Below are 23,698 nucleotides of genomic sequence, written 5' to 3'. Positions count from 1 at the left end.
CCTCCCTGCTATCTTACTATATATATATATATATATATATATATATATATATTAATATATATATATATATATATATAGAGAGAGAGAGAGAGAGAGAGAGAGAGAGAGAGAGAGAGAGAGAGAGAGAGAGAGAGAGAGAGAGAGAGAGAGACACACACACACACACACAAATCTACTATAACCCATTTCACACTGGCACTCCTACCTGGGTCCCGACCCGGGTTCTGGCTACCTGAGTCACAATCCTGAGTAGTGTGAAACAACATACCTGGCTCATACCCGGGTTGACCTGGGTCCCAGCGACCCACCTCAGGATGTGGGTCGACGCGTCTTGACCCAGGATGAGCGAGACAAAATGCGTGACAGACATTTTCAAGCTGACGAAATAAAAAACAGCCACGCCTGCGTGAAGGTTTCACTTCCGATGTTTCTGTTTGTTCTGTTTAGTCATATTTGTGTTGCTTGAGACACATCAACCAGATCGCAACAGGGATGAAGAAACATTTGCTGTAATCAACATTTGGGCTGAGTGTTAGCCAGTCATCATCATCGTTATCATCATCATCGTCATAATAATAATAATAATAATAATAATAATAATAATAATAATAATAATAATAAACTGTGTTTTTACTTTCAAAATACTTTTAAGTTTTATGTACAGTTGTTTGTTCCTTGAGAAAATCTAGAATGATCACACACCACTCATATATAAGAGAAATGCACAGTTAGATATATTAGTCAGTACCCAATGTGCTATGTTGGTGTACATGTAATTTAATGAAAACATTATGATATATAAGACTTGCTTGATGTTCCTGTCATATTCATATTATCTATCATATCCCTGTCTTTGTTCAAAATGGCATTCTGGGATAAAAGTGATATTTATTCAAATAGAATAATTTAAAGGAATTGTATATAGTTAACTCCTACCATATTATAGTTTACTGGAATGCTATTTATAAATGTTTTTTTTTTTTAAATAATTAAATACATACAATGTGATTTAACTGAAGCCTTGTTTTATTTCTTTTCCTTAGAATACTTGTGGTTTGAACTCATCTGATTTTTAAGTGATAGGTGTTTAATCAAATAAGGTTTGGGGATGTCTCTCTTTCTGCAGTGCTTCCCAAATCAGTAAAGGCAATTATTTATTACAAATGGGTACTTGATAGTTCCAAGACCCTGGAATGCAATAAACAAAAAAATGTAAATATACCTGCAGTCTCACATACTATGCACCTACTGTAATGCTGCAGCAGTCTCATTTTCAACTGCAAAAAAAAAAAAAAATCGGAAGTTCTAATTCGGTCCCTTCAAGCCATCTGTCAGTTCTGCTTAAAACAAGTGAAATTGGGCTTGCTCATGCAGGCAGTTACTTTACAATTCTCCTTCGGTGCTTACAGCACATATTTTGGGCTTTTTTTGTTATTGGTCGCTTATCTCAAAAGTAAAAAACATAACAAACGTTTGTAATCAATACATGCATAAAAACTGTAGGTTCCCGGTCCCAGTGTGCAGCACAAAACTATAATCTTCCATGTCTGCACACTTATCAGCCTCTGAATAGCAGAACGGAAAGTAGTACTCCCTCTCCAACCCCCCCCCCCCCTGCTTTTTGGTTCTGAAAGATTGTTAATTGTGACCATAAATGGGCCGTGGCTAGGGTTTCGCTTATTTTCGAGAACAAGGCTGTTTTTTTTTTGTCAGAAATCTGGCAACCCTACTCAGTCGTCATGGGAACGAGATGAGACAGGAAGCTAATAACGTCCCTGTTGCTCACATAGCAACAAGGTGATTTTAAGCAGGAGCTTTCAGCTGGAGACAAACACCAAGCAAGAGAGTGAGTTGCTCAAGGCATGCTTTAACACTAAATTGCAGTTCGCCTGTGCTGTCGTAAGAACAATAGCTCTCGAATGAGGGCACCACTTTAAAAGCATGCAGCCGAAAGCTTATTGTGACACAGCTTCAGACTTGGGTGATTTCAATCAAAAACTACAGGGCCTGTGTTATTTTTTTATTGGCAATCAAGTCTCTTATTTTGCCACCAGGAATTAGCAATCCAGCAGTATCGGATTCCTCGACTATGAATGTGCCCCCCAGATCTCAACAGGCTTTTTGCTATCCAAATAACTAATGGATATCCAGGATTAGATGCTGCAGGATTAGCCTAAACTAAACATTCCATCTGGAAATCAAATGGGAATTCTACCTTACACTTGCATATTCATGAGAGCAAGACAAGTCATTAAAAACAATTGAGGGATAAGGATCAGGAAACAAAAAATATATATTATGCAAATCCTGTTGAAATTCAACATAGTTTACATAAATTACCTTTTTGAATGGTCTTCTGTGAGGAATTTCTGATCCAAATTCGAAAGATTTTGAAAACAAAGTCAACAGGCACACAGAAATAAAGAAATGTAAGAATGCAGTCATTGCCTGTCTATAAGACAATATAGCTTAAACAGAAAATCATATAGCAGGCCATATACATTAATTACCAGTATATATACATCACTGAAAATCATTAGAAAACATTACCCTCACTGCTGTCTCCACATTAACATTTATGCATATTTGTATTTGCTTGGAAAATATTTTGATACCTGTTTTTGGACAAATGAAAGCTCAGTGCCATATACAGATATTGTAGATGAAACAAAAAAGTTCATAAGCTTTTAAGAATAAGACAGTAGGTCCATTTCGTTTGAAATAAAAATTAAATTCCAATTAATTTTTTTAAAAATAAAAATATCTAATTAAATGACAAATATAATGCATGTATTCGTTTGTGAATTGTCTTATTCTATAAAGTGACATTGAAAACCTTAACAACAAAGTCAGAGATACCTAAAATGTATTTCTGTTCCTGAAAACACTACATATTACTTCAACAACCAACAACAGAGCCCCTATAAAAGACAAACAAAAACTACATAAACGATACTACACATTTACTATTAAATTACTATTTTCTTAACTTATATAACATGATAATGAAGTAATGGTAAGATTGAAGCATTTCTATACTTATATGTATGTACACTGTTTATGGAATCAATCTGGGCTTATTTGTTGTGTTATAACACACTAGAGGGCTACCACATAGTTATTGCTATGGAAACAAGACTCACTTCTTGAATGCTTTTGCATCAGTAGTGTTTCAGTAGTAATGGGGCAGTTTTGATCATAAGAGTCACACATAGCCAACAAAAGGTTGAAGTATGTTATATCAAGCAGCATAAACCGGAATATAGCTACATGCATTATAATATTATTATGACATTAAAAGAGACCTTTGAGTTTAACTACCCAGTTTTCCAAACGGTATTCTTAAAGAACATATGTCTTTAACCTAATTAAATTAGCATGATTCAGAGAGTAGGCTCTATACTGACACTCAGATGAATAAGCACTGTTTGAAGGCAAGCAGGCTAGTGTTTTATATAATCTGAATCGGCCTTTCCAGAGGTAATTAATGTACATTTACAGCTCATATAATCAAAGTGAGGATGGAGATAATGAAAAACCTCTGTTGCTACGGAAACAAGCTCTTTCATAGCCACCATGCCACACACAATTGTCATTAAAAAAGAACATTCACTTATTGAGAACATGTGATCTAATTATATATTTTATATATATCTATAAAATAGAGCTTGCATTCAAACAGGAATGTTCTGGGGGAGATTTAAGAGCAATAATTAAGAATAAGAAAAGCCTGTTTGTCTGTTTTCCTTCAATTTAATTCTTCAAAATCAAACTGTGGCAGTGTATTATCTAGAAAGCATTCAAACCCAGTTTTGCCAGTTTCAATAAACAAGGACTTATCAAGTACCGCCTCCATCGTAAGGTGAGCCATATCATATGATTGACACCTGACTTGAGCGAACTCGTTATTTACCTCTGCCCAGGTAGTCAGGTGCTGTTATAAAGTTGTAAATATAGAATGTTATCATATGAATTGTTGCGCAATGAATGAACAGGTTGCATTATGTTTCAATGAGGAACCTGAGTTGACTCAAAACAAATACAGGGTTTTCCTTTTAAAGGTGAGTGAAGATTATAAGATTTTGGGCACTCTTAAAAAATCTACACTGATAAATTCAATCCCAAAATTTTAATTTTCAGTTAATGAAAATATGCGATTTTGGAAGCAATCTGAAGAGCTGGCATGCCTGGGGAATAGCCTAGACCTGATGCACATTACATGTCTGGCAAAGACTCAGCAATGCCATTCATCAGTGCCATTCCAAAACGATTGGATTGCATAGAGACTCTGGGTGTCTACTAAGACTTGACCATTTGAATTCAAGCAGTTTTTTAATTCTAATTTAATAGTTTGAATTACCTAATTTAGTTTACATTGAAAATACAAGGTCAGAAATAAACTCTCACATTAGAATGTGATTCCTGAGTTGCTGTTTTACTGGTATACGTAAAACAGTACATGCTTTTCTACCCTACTAAAATTATATACTGTTGCTAAAACAGCCACGTTTGACTAACGTCAGTGAAATCTGACTTCTGAATGGTGTGCCTTCCCACTTACATTTGTACAAAAATGTACTGGACTAAACCTCTTCAAAACTGTCGATTCCTACATGATGAGAACTATTCAAAAACCCCATCTGTTGAAGCAATTACTTAACTAAGATGCTATTAATGACCTAGAGCAGCTGAAAATGTCATGTCAAATGTCAGGAAATATAACTACGACTGTAAATGTTCTTCTATAATAAGATCATAAGGAGGACACATCAGCTGGAAATAAAACTCTCAAAGAACCACACATTTTTCTAAACTGAGTTTTTACTACTATTAAGCTAGCAATGCATTTGCAGCAGTAATACAAGGCTATATTAAAATCTGTCATTAAAATCTAACCTTCAGAATGGTTTATCTAATGGTTTAATATAATGATGACCCCCCTCTTAAGGAATGGGTGAGGGTATAACCAAGAACAGCATAGAGGAAGAAAGACTGGGGTAAGTGGGTTTCTGATTTATATAAACTATTTGGGTCCTGAAACATTTCCACATCAAGATTTAAACAACATGAATAGTCTACCCTTGTAAGAGGAGCCCTTGCCACGCCACAACACCTTATATTATTGGAGGGTACTGGTGTGCTTTCTGAATCTGGCCCAATCTTGATAAACACTTCCCAGACTTAGAGGCTGACCTGCTTATGAATCCTAATCTTTTTTATTTTATTTTTATTTGAAAGACCAGATTGGATTGTAGACTATAGAAGGATCTGTCAGAAGCGCCAATGTTAGGATGTTAGAAAAATGAGGAATTCAAAACTGGGCTAAACAGGTTATTGTTTGAACTTATGGTACTTAGTGAACTTTGATCAATTTATTTCTCATACAGTATTCTGCACTAATATACCATAGTCCCGAAGAGGTTATGCAATGATTATCGTTGTACTATACATAGTTTGTACAATTAGGAAAATCCTATTAAAAAAAATAAAAACAAGAGATGCAGATATCAACAAATAAAGATTAAAATGCACCCGGGCCCCATGTGAAGGAAGATCAACATTGTTTTTCAAAAGGAAGATCAAAAGTTTTAATAATAAATATTGCAAACCAGGGTAAAATATGGTAAATGTATAGTATAACAATGGGAAAAGTGAACATACAAAAAATACTGTGGTAAACCTTTATAAAGCGTACTGTAATGCTAAAATGTTTTATTAGCAATAGAAAAAACATGATTGTACGCTGATTTTATTTTGAACTATTTTAAGAACATGTCCATCTGCACAATGTTTGTGTATACAAAGACAACCTCCATTTAAAATTCTGTTTTGCTCTTTGAGATCATTGCTGGACATGTTTGTTTAAAAGTTCTGCTTGTTCAAAGAGAGGTATGGACATACCACAGGCAAATAAATTTAATCTGAGGAAGGAAAATAGAGATATTTAAACTAAAACTACCTTTTGGGAGTATATACAAACCTTAGTAGTGCTTTGACTGGAGTAAAAAGAAACTTAGAAATACATTTTGATACAGATTCAACTAGTCTTTTAATAATTTGTATTTTTAGCACAGAAAGTCTATAATGGATGGATAGAAGAATTGTGTAAACAGAAACTGGAAAGACTGTTTATTTCATTGTAAATGTGAACATCGATTGTGAGACATTGTAAGACAAGTAGTCATAACAACTACATCTGCTTGTTTTCAGCTTCTTTACAAAAACATCAGTTCAGAACACCAAGCAGCTTGTTATAGGGTAGCTGTGGGCTATTAATAGCGGATGGGGTCTGTTAATGGGTACAAAGGTTGCTGAACACCAATTTTTTTTATAGTGAAGCCACTAGAATCAAACATGTGACCCAGGACAGGGGAATGACACTCTGACCTTTTCTTTAGATGGATTTTGATGCTGTTGTCAAAAACCCATATGGCACTCTTGGGAACCTGAGTCAACATGCAACTAAAATAAGCTAAGTTTAGTTTTGTTTTGGTTTTAATAAAAATAATAAGAAGATAAATATTCTGAAAACACTGCAAAAAGGTTGTGGTGCAATTGAAGGTAATATGCCGCGTGGGTCCCTGTTTTCAAGACCTAGGAAAGAATTTCAAAAGACCTGTGCAAAATGCATTATCTTGTAGCGATGGTAACGAACATCTTTATTAAGATCATTTTATTAAGCACTAGGAATACTAAAGGAATACTAAAATACACACTAATAAGTTAAATGACTTTAGTATTACCTGTGAACAAAACATTTGGGGACTTCCTCTCCACTCCCTTGTATAATATATATCACTCACACATGACATGAAAACTGTTTGATGATAGATAATTTGAAAGGAACTTCAGAAAAAAGGGTAAGAACTATGACAAAAAACACATATATTTTTCTTTGTATTTTTTTTCTTCCAAAACTGTATTGCTAATTTAATTAAATATAAATTGGCAGGGTATCAAAAACATAAAACAAAGATTAGACAATGCATTTGTTTGTATGTTGAACAAATTACTAATCTGAACTGGGGTCCTGTCCTGAATGGTACGAATAAGCAAGAGGCTAACTGAAGAAAAGTGGCTTAAAAACAAGAAGAAATGTGAGCAGCTTCAATAGATATTAGCCAGCAGAGGGCACTGAAAATCAAGACGTGGAACACCCCTCCAAAGCATTTACACTCCAAGAAGTTTCAGAAAGATACCCACAATGAGTGACCATGAAAAAACTGGAGAACAATATGAGAGTATATTTAGAATGTGCCGAACCTGCTGAAAACCAGGGCTGGACAGATTATTTTACAATCTCAAGTAGTACAGAAGGAACTCAAGTAGCAATACGATCCCACCATTTTAGGGTTAAAATAACGTATGACCTCACCAGCTTGGGCTTAAGGTTATATTGAGGGTTTGGTCCATTGACTGTGATGGTGGACTTAAAGTAAGTATAGCTAACAAAGCTACTCAGGTTTCAAATGTGCAGTTTTGAAAGAAACGTGTTATATCAAACATATATTTTCATTTTAAAACAAGCAATCTGGTACTACTTTAGGTTAAAGGTTTCTATACCTTAGTCTTGGGTTATCTGTTTACACTTGTATTTCCTGAGTCATTTAACCTAAGTAGTGTATTCAACATATGTTACTGGGTGAAAGCATGTCAGTCAATAGGGGAAGCAGCTGATTGGTTGTTGACAAGAAAGAAGCCAGTGAAGGGGTGGGGACAATTACATTGTCCAGGTGAAATGACCCAGGGCGTACAGACAATGAAAAAGCATGGAATCCAAACTAAGTTTTTTTTTTTTTTTTTTTTAACCAAGTGTAGTACCAGGCAATGTGTTTTGTAAGTAAAGTACATGTTTGCTATAAATACTTTCTTTCAAAAGTACACATTTGAGACCTATAAAATGAATAAATGTGCGTGGTGGAGAGATTTCACAGGATTATTTTGTTGGGTACAATTACTTTAAAAAGAAATGACAAAATGTATTTCTCAAACAAATAGTTACAACATATACCTAGGGACATTACTCTCAATGAAATCCTCAAATAATCAAACACGAGTATACAAATGTAGGCAAAAGTTTACGAAAGAGATGTTTAGATAATTGGCTTCCACTCGAGGTTCCCCTACAATGTTGCTCTTCATTAACAAGTGCATCTTTCCATTAGCACTTGAGCACAACATCCCATACTTAAACAGTGAAATGTGCCACCTAGGCTTCAGTAACCTGTTTATTGAACTGTCAGTCTGATAATGCTGGGCAGCCATCCACTGGGCCTGCTTGGACATTCCGTGAGTAGGAGGTAGATGTCTTAATATACACCCCAACAGATGCTGAAGATGGGTTGCCTCAAACAAAGAGAGCTTTTGGTTTATATGCATTTGGAGTTTCCAGTGTTAACATCTCAGACCTCTTGGATACATTGATAGGTTGTAACTATGATAAAGAAGGACGGTATAGAAGAAACCAAGATCGATCTTGGGGGAGAGGAGCAACAGACTGAGATCAATGCTGCCCTGCCTCAAAATGAAACCACCCCATTGGTGGAGAACCGGGACCCCAAAGGAGTTAATGCACATTTTAGGGTAAGTTTAACAATAAGCCTAATGCGTCTCTTTAGCTATGCAGAATGTTCACCCCACTTTTTATAAAAGGAAGAAAAATAAATGTACAAAACCAGCTGTCCTAATCTATAAAAGCTTTAAAAACATATCAACTGGCATTCTGGAGAACAAGCATGCTTAGAAGCTCTTAAATCAATTACACTGGGTTACTCATTCTGTGATGTTCCAGCTCCTTGATTAATGGACATTGGCTTTCAGTTTCAACATCTTCATCTCTGAAACATTAACAGGGAGTATTCAGTACCATCCATTTGAAACAGTAGTAAACATCTGGCACATTCACTAACACTAGCTTAATATAATTACTTGTTTAAACAAACCTTGACACTGAAACAGTTAATAACATTATTCACTGTGCATTAGCGCCCAAACTAAATATATTCTCAACAACCTGATTTATTAAAATTTGAAAGTGGGTTAACATTCAACCTTACTATAGTATATACACTTCCACTCCTGTATTAGTTCTTTATTTAAAAATAGATTGAGGAACAGTACTGTATTATTTTATTTTTATTTTTATGAATAGGACTTGTGTAAGAACCAGTAAACTGTATTTTGTTCCACTCCTTGTTGACTACAGTCTCAAGCTCAGCATTATTTCAGAGGTTCATGACTATCAAGTTCCAGATGGATCGGACTGGATTAAAGTTAGGAGATTGGCTTGCCCGCAGCAGGTATCTTATGTCTGTCTGAGCCTCTCTTTCCACAGCTGTTGACTGAGCAAGCCCTGTGTGCAAGAGCACCATTATCCTTAACTGCTGGTTAAATGAGTCCACTACCTGAGAATTGGTAGAACAAATCAAAAATGTGTCATGTGATTTTGGCAGAGCTTATGACCGTTGAAATGGCAGAGATACTTATTACAGTTGACATTGAAATGCCTGTAGTTTCTACCAGAAATCATTTGTCAGAGCCTTAAGAGATCGACCAGTGAGAAGGTCTGTATGGATGAGTGGCTACGCTTTTTTTTTTTTAAAACAATTAATCATTAATAGAGGACTTTTTTTTTTTTTTTTACCAGCTACCCAAAACATACTGTTATGAACTGCTGGAAAGGCATGTCAGTATCCTTAAGTCAGTGTAGAGGCAGCATCCCAGTCTTCAGGTTCACCTTTGTACTCAACTCAGGGTTTGTTACAATAAACATGTGCTATTCAGCAGTTTCCCCAGCAGTTAGTATTAATGTGTTTTTTCTCTGTTTTCAGGTGACTTTTGAAGATGTGATAGCAGAACCCCAATCTATCCACAGCTTTGACAAGGTGTGGCTCTGAAGTCATGCCTTGTTTGAAGTCTCCAGACTCTGGTTCTACAGAATAATCTCCCTCTTCCTCGCTGTTCCTGTTTCTTTAATCGCTGGAATTCTATTAGCCATACTAAGTTGCCTTCACATTTGGTATGTCTGCCACAAAATGCTACCTGTCGTGAATTATGAGGAAATTCAGAATATTATTTTATTAAACCGGCATATTTTAGGTTAACCAGTTACCACTTTGTAGGAGTGTTCACTACTGAGAATTTGATCTTGTTTGGAATGCGGGAAATTGATATTGGAGATATGGAAAAAATCCGGTACAACACTTATTCTTGGTATGGTGTGTAGAAATGCTATCTCTGTCTCTCTGTTTGTTTCATGACTTTCATAACTCCAGCCTAATTTGTTTGTCTGGTCTCACATTTCTCTTCAAATCTGAATCCTAAATTCACCCTAATTCACTGTGGTTCAGACTTCGGGTTTATATACACCTATTATGTTTAATACCATTTTGTTTGATGAAGTCATATAGTAATCATCAGGGTTATATTATTACATGATTAATGTGGACACCCATACTATGCAACCTGAAACTACATTTTAAAATGACCCTTTATTAATGTCCAGCTCAGCCATCAACATGAAACAATGTTTGTTGGTCATTTGTTGCTACTTTTCTACATTCCGTGAAATAAATAAGAATTTGATAATTGCAGCTGGTGTCTTTGTCATGTCAAGTCACGGGATAGATTAAGGGTAGGAGCAGTTACTTCATTGTTTTGTCACCATTAAAATAACAGTATTCAATTGGTACTGAAATATTCCACTGTTCAAATCCTTTCATTATTTATTCTCTACATGGTGTCAGTGTGCTACACAGATAGCAGTATCATTTCTGCAGAGTATATATCAGCTTTATAGTAAACTAGATTAACTGAAAAACATATACGACAAAGCTGGGTGTACTTTGTAATGCAAAAACTACAGTTATAGCTAAAAGACTTGCTGTGTGGAAATGTTTTTTCATGTTTCATTAAATTAAAGCTGATATATTAGGGAGTAAAGCTAATGATGCATAGTGTCAATGTTTATCTGGCTTTCTGAAACAGTGCATTTTCACTGTTAATGCACAAAGTCATGTGCAGAGCCAAGAAAACAATTCAAGCATTCGTGTTATGCATGGTGGAGGGCTGATAGTTAATTTGGGGAATTTGGGGAGATTTAGGTTTATACACTGGAACAGAAAAAATCATATCTAACAAAATCAGTATAGCTAAATGTTTGTTACATTAATTATTACAGGATGAATGTTCAATGCCTAAAACAGTAAATGTACTCAGGGCCGGTGCCAGGTTTTTGTGGGCCCCGGGCAATGGACTTCCAGTCCCAGGCGCTTGCCTGGGTGCTGATGTACTGAATGCACTGTAAGTGGGGTATGTACTGTTCTTAATGTGTATTTGTGCTTATTTTCAGGTGCGTGATGCCATATGTCAGAGTCTTCCTGATCAACATGCCTTCCATTCAGACAATCTGGGGATCAATTTTAGACATTGCCATCTCACCATTCTTCAGGAGTATGGGGAAATGTTGCAGTGTCATTAATGTACACCTGTCTCATGACTGAAATCCCTGGACCTGGACAACGTTAACACTACTGCCTCTCTCAGTAGGCAATGCTCTGATGTCAACAACACTGTGTAAATGCAATAGCACAGTAAGATATACAAAAGCTTCTGTTTTAGTGTATTTGTCATTTTAATTATTGATTAAAACCAAAAAATGCAAGTTTAAAAACAACCAAAACACATGTTTCAGTCATAAGTAGAAATAATAGAGTGGGACCCTTGGCGTCGATGTGGTAACAAAATGTGTTAAGTTGGAATAAAGGGCTGTGTTTGTGTAGCATCACTATGGCCGTCCTACGCATTTACTGGTGCATTCTTGGTACATTATTTTTTTATGAGTACAGGCTAAAAAGAAAAAGCACTTCATTAGATCTTGATATTACTCCACCATTATAATTCTTCTCACTGTAGCTCATGAAGTCATTGATAATGAAGTTCCTAATAATAGCCAGAGCTACTAATAGCAATACCAAAATAGAAGCAGGCCAAATAAACCTTTCTTTCTCCAAGACCATGAAATCCTTCAAATAAAGCTGCTTTAACAGGGGAGTAGGATCATGAAGAACAAAAAAACTAAAGAGGACAAAGCAGTGGTCAACGTTATCATGCAAGCATACATCTCCACACTGGAATCTGTGTATATTAAGAGCACTATAGTTGTATAGAAAAATATTTTCATTAAAGTAAAGACGCTTGTATTAGAGAGTAGAGATAATACCGCTCGGCATAGCATAGTGTCAGTGTTTATCTGAAGCAGTGCATTGTCTTTGTTGATGCACAGAGCAGCAGTACAGAGCCAATGTACAGAAGCATTGTGATGTGGAAATGCTTAGTGGAGCACTGCTACCTAGTAGATGTTGTGCATTTTGGGAAATGTGAGCTCCTACACTGTATTTCTTAGACAGGTGTTATTAAAAATAACTTTATATACTTTCTTAAGTTGCGAGTCATATCAAAAAGTTCTGTTGTTTCACATTTCTTACATCAATTAATACAATGAATTTAGGCTGAGATATACTCAAACCATGTTCTAGAAGCTGTGGGATACGTTAGTGTTCTTGTGCATCCTCCTGGAATTTCACAAATTGGACAACAGCATGTGAAGACACAAAGTTTACCATAGATACTGCAAATAAACACCAGTGCCAGTTTGGATTAAATGTTGTTTAGTTTGGTCCTGAAGATGCATGGTTTATGAGACCCAATTTTATTTTTTATCTCAATTATTGTTGTCCTTTATTATTATTATTACTTTTATTCTATATTGTTATCTATTTGCCAAAGGGCTGAAATATACATAGATTTCAATGTGAGTGATATTATAATGCGAGGGCGGCTCTATTTCAAAATCACACTCTTCCATATTGAGTACATGTAAATGTAAATTTGAACATCGTGGTATAATTTTATTTATACAGTGCTTATCTTTTAAATGATGTGGATTCAACCATTCAACATTAACAATATTGATAAAGGGTACATAACATACACATTAACAATATTGATAAAGGGTACATAACATACACATTAACAATATTGATAAAGGGTACATAACATACACATTGGCAATATTGATAAAGGGTACATAACATATATATTGGCAATATTGTATGAACTCTTTGCCAACACTTGTTCGAGATGTTTCTTACATTGAAACCACTGTGTTTGGATTTACCACCTTTAGACATGAAGCATGTCTATCCCACAGTCCTTTATAAGTAGTTTATAATGATTTGTGTGAATTTAAACATCAAATTATGCCTTATTTTAATGAAGCCTCCATTATATTCAGGAACTTTCAAGTCAGTATATATTATGAACTGAGTCTTCAGACGAGCCAAACAATTCTATTTTGGGTAGACTTTAGCAGTTGCGCAGCAGAAGTGCATCATCACATACTGTACAGATTCAGGGATCACATAACATCAAGAATACTCATATTATTAATCATGACACCCAAGCCGCTGAACTCATGAAGAACAAAAACTCCTCAAAACGTGAAGCAGCATTGTGTTTTAAGATAACGGAAATGCAGTTATTTGATCAGTACCTAGGCATATCTACCACAGTAAATTTGCTGGGTATTTTTCCAGTTTACCCATTTGCTTCTCACATGTACAGTATATACTTTAATACATTGTATTAAACTTTGCTGTGTTTTTCCTGTGGTATAGTGCAGTAAATGTTTCCACAAAATCTGTAATGAAAACGAGGTTAACAGCATTCAATGTTTTGTCTGTGTCTTGGTAATCTCTACAATATATTACTTCCACAATGCTAATCCAATTCTTATCTCTTATCAGCAGCAGCAACATGCTGCTCACTTCCCACTTGTGTACAGTCTTTTGGTTCCAGAATGCATATGTTACTGGCACTGGTTAGCACTTCTTTAAACTATAGTTGCATTATCTGAATGCAGTTGCATAGCATTGAAACATATTTGGTAATATGGACCTTAAAATGCACACAGTACTCTGGGGTGTGGATAAAATTTATAATTGAACTTCACTTTTAAAATACTGTACATTTGTTCTGATAAAATGATGGACTATGGGGTTTGGTTAACTGATAAGGTTAAATAGGGAATCACAGTCATTTCAGAAATGTCACACCATCATCTATTTTGGTGGGTTTATTGGACCATGCCCAGTGCCTTCTAGCACCCTGTTGTCAGCGGTTCTTTAATTGGTTCTTAAAAAAAATAGCCATTCGTTCTAACCATTCATTCTGGAACCCTTAGAACATTTCAAATACGTAAACAAAAAAAGACACTTGATGCTGTTCTGTGGTAAACATTGGGGAATCCCCTGCACAAGCAGTAGGCGAAGTTGCAGGGTTAGACTCATATCCTCTCTCCCACTGCTTTGATTTGAGCATGAAGGACATCATCTCTTTCTAAGAAGTGGAAACTACACAAGACAAGTGGCAAATCTTACTTACATTCTTTATTTGAGACTTGGTAAATAGTGCCTTTCTGGATAAAGGAGAAACAAAAACCATAGATAACTGTTGGAAATCCCTCAACACAACTGCACTGCAAGTTTTTAAAGAGGCACAGGCAGAAACTGAGTGGCACTAGTTTTTGGAAGATTGTGAATGGGCCCATAGAGGCTTAGCAAGCTTCTCCTGCCAAACAGAATGAGACAGCTGCTAGTCATACATTACCTTCTCAATCCCTTGAACTACACAAATAGCACATATCAGTACTATAAATAGCTTATATTTCACTTCATATAGAACAGTTTTATAAAGTTGTAGGAAATATACACTACCCTCCAACAATATTCACTTTTATATACACTACCCTCCAACAATGTTCACTTTTATATACACTACCCTCCAACAATATTAAAGATTCATCACTTTATAAGCACATATTATTTTGCTTTTGTATTTCAGGTAAAGTTATATGAAGTAGCCAACCAGTGTAATAAACAAGGTGAGAGAAGCAGGTCCTCTCCTGCACTAAAGCAATAGGTGAAGGGATGAAGTTTAATTTATACAGTTTGCTGACATATAGTTTACTTATATATGGGACTTGAACTGCATACTGTGCAGTGCTTATTTAGGGAAACCATTATTGACCCTTTACAAAGCTGGCAAGAAGCTAAAGGCAATTACACAAGAATGAGCCGACAGAAGTCTGTGAAATTTAACACAAGCTTGGTTTCCCCTTTAAGAAATGCTTTTGGTCTCAGTGTGAGTTATGCTGGCCTGGGACTGCTTGCCCAATTTTGACAAGGGGGCTCTTACTGTCTGAGGCAGCTGTCCACTGGTATTTAGGGTGGGGCTTTGCTTGGAAGGAGCGATCAGAGAGCTCCGGCAACTTCAGATAAACTTCTTTCGATTGTTTCATTCTGTTGACTTGAACAAGTGCTGAGGCCAGTCTCTCCTGGTCTCAGTTAAAGATATCACAGAAACCATGGAACAGCAGTATCCTAGCAATGAGGGAAAAATAGTGAGAGACAGCCACACCAAAGAGATTGACTTGATAAACAGAGACCCAAAACAGATCAATGAGGATGTCATAAAGGTACACTTTCAACTTTTGGAATTTATTTTAAAAGCATGTTCGATTTACTAAAGGTATAACAGGATGGACTATGCTGTAAAAACTCAAAAAAGTGATACGCTACTACAGTTAGCTTTAGACATAATAATCTACACTCAGGAAATGTATTGTTGTTATATAGTGTGATGGCAATTCATGGAAACGAATGTGTGTTATCTGTTATATTGGATTTACATAGCAACTGCATGCCAGCTTCTGCTTTCTCTCTTGTAAATGAGCTGTTGTTTTTGAATGAGCTGTTTCTAATTGAATGTAGTTGAAACTCCATTGCTATTAAAGAAAAGTAAACTTGTAGTATGCTACTGTATTGTGAATTGCAGGTCAAGGTGGGGAGCAATAGCTTTTATTATCAAGTAATAGCATTTTTGTAATGTTCGTTCCTATATATACTACGTAAAGCTGATATTGAAAATAAACCACATTTACAAATACCTGTAAAAGCAGATTTAAAGCAATGAAAAAGGGAGATGGTTATTCAATGCGTCTATTTAATGATTTGAAACACACAGTTCTGCAGTAACTGCTAACTTAATGAAAAATGACATCACAGTGATCTATTTAAAAACACAAGCTGAGCTCTTAAAATATCTGCAAAGATTTCAGTCACGCTAACTAACTCAAGCGCCTCAGGAAAACTTGGACTGGTTCCCACATGGTATTTAGACTGCTGGTTAGGGTTGAATAAATATACAGTTTTCAGTTTTCAATTAACATCCCATCAAGATTTCAGCTTAGTGGAATTTGAACTGTGATTTTCAAGTGTACTCCATTTACTGTATCTGTCTAGAATTCATAATGCATATTTTGGATTAAATGACAGTAAAATGTACACACACAGTACAGTCACTGCGGTTCTGTTTTATATTACATTTGACTCTATACTTTCAAAAGAAAAAAAAACAAAACAAACAAAACCCAGATTGAAATTTTTATTATTTATGGTAGGCTACAAAATATCTTAATTTTCAGCACTTGTCAAATTCCTATCCATTATCCCAGTTCTAGATTAAGAAGGTATTTACCTTAAGAGTGGTTAAAGAACAGATAACTGTATCTGATAATCGTCATCACATTCAAGCAGTGGCTGATTGATAACGGATCATTTTCCTGTTAATGCACAATAACTTTGTTTTATTTTACCTGAAACAATGTATTAAAATGAATTGCCCATGAGACTACAAAGCTATATGCAATTCATTATGTTAACATACCATTATTTAGCAGGTTTCATTCAAAGCACAATTAGTCCATTGCAAAACTTTTGGCCATATGTGTAGAGGGTAATACTAAAAACTAGGTTAGAAATTGAAATATTGTATTTCATTGAACTTTAATTTCCCATGCAGGTGGATTTTGAAGATGTTATTGCTGAACCAGATGGCACTCACAGTCTGGATGGAGTGTGGAAAGTGAGTTACACCACCTTCACTGTCTCCAAGTACTGGTGCTACAGAGTGCTGTCAGCTATTTTTGGCATTCCCATGGCCCTGATTTGGGGATTCCTGTTTGCTTGCATCTCTTTCTGCCACGTCTGGGCTGTGGTACCGTGTATTAAGAGCTACATGATTGAAATCCAGTGTGTCAGCAGGATCTACTCCCTCTGCATCCACACCTTCTGCGACCCCTTCTACGAGGCCCTGGGCAAAGTCTTCAGCAGCATTCGTGTTGCTCTGCGCAAAGAAGTTTAACCAGTCCCTCAGACATCACCTGAACGAATCATATTCTGAGCTCAGAGGTCATGTTTTGTTGACAGCTGCTCTGCTTAGAACCTTGGGACTAAAACACTGATCCAGTAGAACAGGGAAAAAAAAAAAAAAAAAAAAAATCTGATCATAATAGCAATAATATACTCTATAGAGGGCATCACTGCTCGATCATACCAGGTAACGTCCACTGCATGACATATTGCTGTTTAAGTATGGTACACTATATTCCACTTCATATGGTTAATTGTTCATTATGTGTAATAGTGTTTTGCTTTTTATTAATTGTTAAACAGCTTCTTTAAAAAAAAAAAAAAAAAGCAAAACAAACAAAAAAAAAACATCCACATTGAATGCTATGGTCTTTTTGGAAGGTTCATTTTTGTGTACCAACTGGGGATGTAAAAACAGTGTACTAGTAACAGAATAATATTTGTATGGAGAAAAAGACAAAAAAACGACTGTCGTGGATAAGAGAACACTTACTAAAACTGATATATGTACTATCAATATACCTTGTGTGTGTGTGTGTGTGCTTGTCAATAATTGTAGTTGAACCTTGGCAGTCTGGAATTGCATTGCATGAGCCATAACTTTCAACAAGTATCATGTACAAGCTTAGGCTACCTGAATACTACTGCCACTCAGAGGTAAAATGAACCAGCGTTAAATAATACCCAAAGGTATTAGAGTATATTCTTTTCAAGTACTACTTAAACTACTTGGATATGAATATAAACTGGTGTACAATTTAACTACTGTCAATAAATAGTGTACAACTGTGCTTGGATTCAGCTTCAGTAGCAGTACTACAAGTGCCACACAAACTAATAAGCGTGATAGTATTGTTCTGCACAAGTATAAAATAAAATAAACAATACATATCCCAAATAATAAAGTCCTATAATAATATTACTAATAATACTAACCATAGTAATAATAATAATTCTCCATAGTAGTATATTTGATCAAAATTCCAAGCTTTCAAAGTACTGCAGGTTAGTGTTCGGGTATTTGTTTGACACAAATTTGATTTATTAACAGATATTCCTTCACCTGATTGTGGGTCACTGCAAAACCAGATATAATTTTAGAGATATCAGTGTATGTGTTTTCAATAGATTTCATAAGCTTAGAATCATGTGCAAACCGTGATAAAATAATTTTGGGGGAAAAAGAAGAGGCCAAATTTCCAATGACATTTCGATTACTGTCATTTTAACTTTTGGGTTTGTACTGTATACATTGTCTTTTCTAATTTTTTTCCTAACCCCAGTGATTTTAGTGAAAGTCCAAAGAGATACTGAAGATTGTACAGGTTACTGAATAGCATATTTTTCAAAAGGTACCTCAATCATAAAATAAATTATAAAACGTAGTGGCAATCATTTTATTTTAATATGTTGTATTTTAAGGCTGTTGGATTTTACTGTGGAATCGATTGTTGCTTGAAATGGAAGACTTAGCAAATATTAAATCTTAATAATTGAACAACTGGTGCTCCCTCCCTGTGTAAATATAATAAATAATTATAACGGTTTATAATGTTTAAGTTGTCACTGAATATTATATACTGCACTGTTCATATACATTGCAGTGAAGCTGCTGCATTCTTTACAGAATCCTTTCAGGGTAAAGAGGTCAGAAAGCTTGAATATTATAAGCTTATAGGACAGCAAAAGTCCTGTAAAGAGATCCTGTACATTTTCAGGCCATGTAGTGCCACTAACGGCCAGACACTGTAATTGATTCTTCCACATTCACTGCACACACGCCTTCATTAGATCCTGCATCGCTCGCCTGATCTTGGGATAATGCTAATCTAGCAACAAAACAATAATCAAAAGCATATCACAGTGTAAAAAGGACAAATACAATTTATTCATAATAAATATCGCAATATAACAATTTGCTTTACACAGAATTCAACAAAATGCAAACAACAATGTCTCCTGTGCGCTCCCAAATCCAGTTTGTAAAGAAATTCTCAGGTTTGATAAATAGGACATACCCAAACAGCAACACTGATATCTTAAAAGTAAAACTGACAAATGACAGTTACTTGATCTCCTTCGTAATACTGTTACATTATCTACAAAAATATGTATAAGGTTCTTGCATCTCAAAAGCATACAAAGCTGGGAAATGTTTTGTAGATGTACCTTTCCTTATTTGCTCCCTAAAAATGGCCTGCTTTATAAATATCCTCATTTCCAGTTTTAATATCAGCGCAATGTTTTGCATTTCGGGTGCTTTGCAGAGTCCTGATATTCCTAATCATTCAAGGTGATGCCATTCATTTTACTTTCTTGGGATTTTATATTGGAGAATAACAAAAATATAATTGCCTTGTTTATATTTACAGGTTACTGGTAAAGATAGTGTGACAGATAAGTATCACAAAGCAATCTGGGTTGCCTGGTTGTTCCTATTAAAATCATTTTTGTCTTTTAACTAGCACCATAGCAAAAAACATCACACAGATTGTCTCAATCTAAGGTTGCCAGGTGGCATCATAGTATACTTTACAAACACGTACAAGATCAGAAGGGGTCAAGGTTCATATCTCTGGTGTTCTATTTCCACTTGTGTGATGCCCTGTTATCACATAGCTCTGTTTGAAAGTTGATTAGTTTGAATGAACAAAAATCTGTATTTATTAAAGAACATTTCCAGTACTCTGGGGAAAACTAATTTCAGCTTTTAATATATACACACACACACCTTCAAATATTTAAAAAGTAGTGCAGTAATCATTTGAAAACAGTTCAGATAAAAAGGGGTTGGTCTAGTAAGAGCCTTGTGATTACGTTGTTGAGGTCTGCGTGACGCTTCTCATGTACATGGAGGAGATGCTCTTGCGGCTGGTGTTGAGCTCACAGCCGCGCTGGGAGGATTTCAGGTAGTTGCTCGAGCAGCACAGGAATCTCTGGACCATGTCGTGGAATAAGTGCCCAGCGAAGTGCATGTATATCCAGGGGTTACAACAGCTGTTCAGACTCGCCAGCAGCATTGCGATGATGAATGCTGACGCTAACACAAAGAGAAAAACAAAACATAATCACAGGATAAACTTTGGAGCACAAATCACCTATATAATTGTATATCTCCTTCTTTATTAATGTTGTGGTGTTTCAGCTTTATTGCCAGACTGTCAGTTAATTAGAATCAACACTAAAATTGTATTAAAAAAACTACAATAGAGGATCTCTGTCTACTTTTACAATATATAAGTGGCTGCTTATGATGATAACAGATAGGCCAGGTTAATACAGTACAGCAGACTGAATAATATGATCCAGGTGGCATCGCTTATCATATTTCAAACTTAACTAATCACACCGAATCAGGGTGCCATTTTAGGCTACGTTAAAGACACTACACCAGCAAATTGACATTTCCTAAATTAGTTCCAAGATAAATAGCACTGCCATGTGTCCCTGCACTGTAAGAGTTTCTTTTTATTTGTTATGGAGTGTAATCTGTTCCATGAGACTGGCTGGAACTTTGCATTAATTCATCTACATATAATACTGCTCTGTCCAGGGATGCTGGAGCTAGGGGTGTTGGGGCTGCGGCAGCAGCCCCTGTATTGAAGTGCTGTGCACCTCCTTCTATCATATACAAGGGTTACAGTTTTGTTCAATGGCTTTCAGTGCCCCCACTATATAAACTGTTCCAGCGCCACTGGCTCTGTCCATATATAACCACGACCAGAACTCTTGCTCTACTAATAGATGGAACTTCACCATGGAGAACTTCTTGTCACCAGATGGTGGTGCTACAGTCCTTTTCAGTCCCTGGACAAGAATAAAATAATTTTCTTTTAACAAAACCAATCACTCCTGGATGAAATTGTGGACAGCTACAAAAATATCTCTGTACAGACACCTGTGGGAAAAACATCAGAGAAGGACTGATGCTTGGCCTCCTTAAGTGTGTAGTTTAAAAAAGCTTGTAGGAAATGAGTCTCTGTGATCTACTGCAGATCTGAACTATCTTGAACAAGGCAAGAGATGCAATAAAAGAAAGAACGGGCATATGAAAAATGAACGTAAGAGATGGCAATCTGCTTCTTCATCTCTTATAGGTTTATATAAGGAGGACAGTCAGTTTGATGCAGTGTCTTTAACCGAAGTGGAATATTAAGGGCAGTCTCTCCACAAGTTAATATTCCTGCCTTCCCAAAGGCAGTACTCTAGGACTCAGTGTACTGGACAAGTGCTGTTAACCATACTGGTCTGTTTTACACCTGAGAATACAACGTGAATGAAAAGAAGACACAATCAGCACTTAGCTGACACCTGCCCAGGTTTTATTAGCTTACTGGGTGCTTAGGCGTCTAAAATGTGCTGTTTATTGGAGTGATTTAATATTGAATTCTTTTCATCCCAGATACTAAGATGTTAAAAAAAACTAGGATGAAACATTACAGTACACTGGAGTTCTTAACATTGTAAGTATTAAAAAAACAAAAACATTAGTGTACCAGCCAAATTCTTGGTGAGTACTCACTATAATAACACCAGTGTACTTTAATGCCATTTACAGATCATTTTAGTCACATAACTTTTTAAAGGTTATGTTACAGTACAGTAGCATGTTTAATTTCATACTGGTTGGCTAATTTAAAGACTAAATGAAAATGTCAATGTTCTTTCAGTTCTACAAAATTAAATGTGCACTTCCAGCAAAAAAACATAGCACTACAAAACAAGATACAGCAGCTGCCAATGTTCAACTGTCAGCTTTCTTTGAATCATTTTCTTGCACAGATGCTGTTGAATAGATTTATGCCACAAAAACACATGCATATTTTGCCAATATTAATTCTCTCTCTCTCTCTCTCTCTCTCTCTCTCTCTCTCTCTCTCTCTCTCTAGCTTCGTTTGTACTTTATTCTAATCTCCTGCCAACCAAGCACTTGCTATCAGGCTTCACATTTGTCTGACGGAGACTTGGAACACTAAAACATAGGTTCCTTAGTCCGCTGAGAAACCATTAGCACACTTGGCTTGTACGTCTTTTCTGCATGTCTATGATTCGTTTATCACCGTGTCCGCCCCCCCCCCCCTCTGAATTTTACGAATGCTGACGTTAGCTTTCTTCGTATTCATATGAATTGCCATTACGATTATGAAGTTCAATTCATTTTTGATAGACAGACATACCTTCTCTCGGAGCTTCAGGGTCCCACACAGACCACATCTGCACAAAGAAAAATGGGGCCCAGCACACAACATAAGCCAGAACTATAACAAACGTCATTTTAACCGTCCTGATTTTGGCTTTGGAGACGAGCTTCACGCTGCTGACTCGGGAAAGGACGGTCTTGGACGCGAGGGTTACATTTTTGTCTTTCCTGGTTTTTAGCTTAAGGTTTTGCCAGATTGTGAAGCTGATCAAGCTATAGCAAACGCTAAGTATGGCCACTGGTATAAAATAGATTGTAAGGCTGATCCACGTCACATACGCCTTGGCTCCCCATGGCTGAACAAAGTCCCCCCAACAGTCATAAACCCCGGGGCCCACCTCCTTCAATGAAAAAATATAAACTTGAGGAATACTCAACATGAGACTGAGGACCCAAGAAGAAATCACATAAAAACGATCAGTCTGTCTGTGTAAAGACCGCAAAGGCTGGCATATCGCCAAACACCTGTCTAACGACATTAAAACAAGCACATAGGTGGATGCAAACATCCCGACCACTTGCAGGTACTTCACCGCCCTGCACAGAACATCGGGTCCATAAAACCTAAAGGTGATGTCCCAGATGAGCTGCGGTAGGACTTGAAATACAGCCACCACCAGGTCCGCGATGCTGAGATGCTTCATGAAAAAGTACATGCGAGATTGCTTTTGTTTAGTTGTGTGGACGGCCAGGAGCACACACAGGTTGCCAACCAAGGCGAGCAGAAGCACCAAGGCTAACACCGCCACCTCGACTTTGGCCACCTCTTCATTCCGCAGCAGCGGGTTCACTGTGCTGTTGTTCACCGCGTCTGTGGTGTTTTCCAGGCTTGAGTTTTCCAAGGACGCGTTCACGGAGCGCAGATCTGCATCTCTAAAGGGCATGCCCTCCATTACGTTTAACAACTTTTGCGTTACCACCACGATAGTTCTGCAACTCGATGTGTAGTTTTGAGCTCTCTTTTTCATCCAAATGTTTCAGATTCTGGTGCGGATTTATTTTTCTTCTACTTTATTTTCAGGTATAATGTAAAAAAAAAAAAAAAAAAGGATGTATTTTCTTTTGGTTTTATTTATTTATTTATTTTTGCCACAGCAACTGGTTCTTCCTAAGATATATTCACTCCAGAAATAAGGAACACCTAAAATAGAAAACAATTGTATAACATCAATTAATATAATGGGTCTTTAAAGTTTTAGCGGAAATGTGTTACAATCTCAAAAACATG

At 36.3% G+C, this 23,698-nt stretch overlaps 3 protein-coding genes across 3 annotated transcripts; 2 read left to right on the top strand and 1 right to left on the bottom strand.

The window, feature by feature from the left end:
- The first annotated feature begins 7,940 nt into the window (after window positions 1-7,940).
- Window positions 7,941-11,785, top strand: LOC121298329 (caveolin-2-like). Its single transcript, XM_041225409.1, is given in 3 exon segments — window positions 7,941-8,583; window positions 9,831-10,018; window positions 11,351-11,785. Coding segments are annotated over 3 exon segments (486 nt in total). The 5' UTR covers window positions 7,941-8,436; the 3' UTR covers window positions 11,502-11,785.
- A 3,485-nt stretch (window positions 11,786-15,270) lies between these two features.
- LOC121298444 (caveolin-3-like) lies at window positions 15,271-17,791 on the top strand. Its single transcript, XM_041225569.1, has 2 exons — window positions 15,271-15,535; window positions 16,921-17,791. The coding sequence occupies exons 1-2, from the start codon at window positions 15,425-15,427 to the stop codon at window positions 17,260-17,262; spliced, it is 453 nt and encodes a 150-aa protein (XP_041081503.1). The 5' UTR covers window positions 15,271-15,424; the 3' UTR covers window positions 17,263-17,791.
- Window positions 17,792-18,919: 1,128 nt separating this feature from the next.
- LOC121298443 (isotocin receptor-like) lies at window positions 18,920-23,466 on the bottom strand. The gene is made up of 2 exons (XM_041225567.1): window positions 22,448-23,466; window positions 18,920-20,310 (listed from the first exon to the last, which is right to left on the bottom strand). The coding sequence occupies exons 1-2, from the start codon at window positions 23,436-23,438 to the stop codon at window positions 20,084-20,086; spliced, it is 1,218 nt and encodes a 405-aa protein (XP_041081501.1). The 5' UTR covers window positions 23,439-23,466; the 3' UTR covers window positions 18,920-20,083.
- Between the last annotated feature and the right edge of the window lie 232 nt (window positions 23,467-23,698).

This window comes from Polyodon spathula, chromosome 23 (assembly GCF_017654505.1).
Source record: "Polyodon spathula isolate WHYD16114869_AA chromosome 23, ASM1765450v1, whole genome shotgun sequence".
NCBI classification, from domain to species: Eukaryota; Metazoa; Chordata; class Actinopteri; order Acipenseriformes; family Polyodontidae; genus Polyodon; species Polyodon spathula.
Note: the sequence above shows the minus strand (reverse complement) of the source record. Positions and strands in the feature narration are given on the sequence as shown.

Excerpts from the sequence above, each read along its gene's own strand:
- LOC121298443 (XM_041225567.1), bottom strand. The coding sequence starts at position 23,438 with ATGAAAAAGAGAGCTCAAAACTACACATCGAGTTGCAGAACTATCGTG. Across the intron at positions 20,311-22,447 it reads CCCTGAAGCTCCGAGAGAAG|CGTCAGCATTCATCATCGCA; the intron begins GTATGTCTGTCT and ends TCTTTGTGTTAG.
- LOC121298444 (XM_041225569.1), top strand. The coding sequence starts at position 15,425 with ATGGAACAGCAGTATCCTAGCAATGAGGGAAAAATAGTGAGAGACAGC. Across the intron at positions 15,536-16,920 it reads TCAATGAGGATGTCATAAAG|GTGGATTTTGAAGATGTTAT; the intron begins GTACACTTTCAA and ends TTTCCCATGCAG.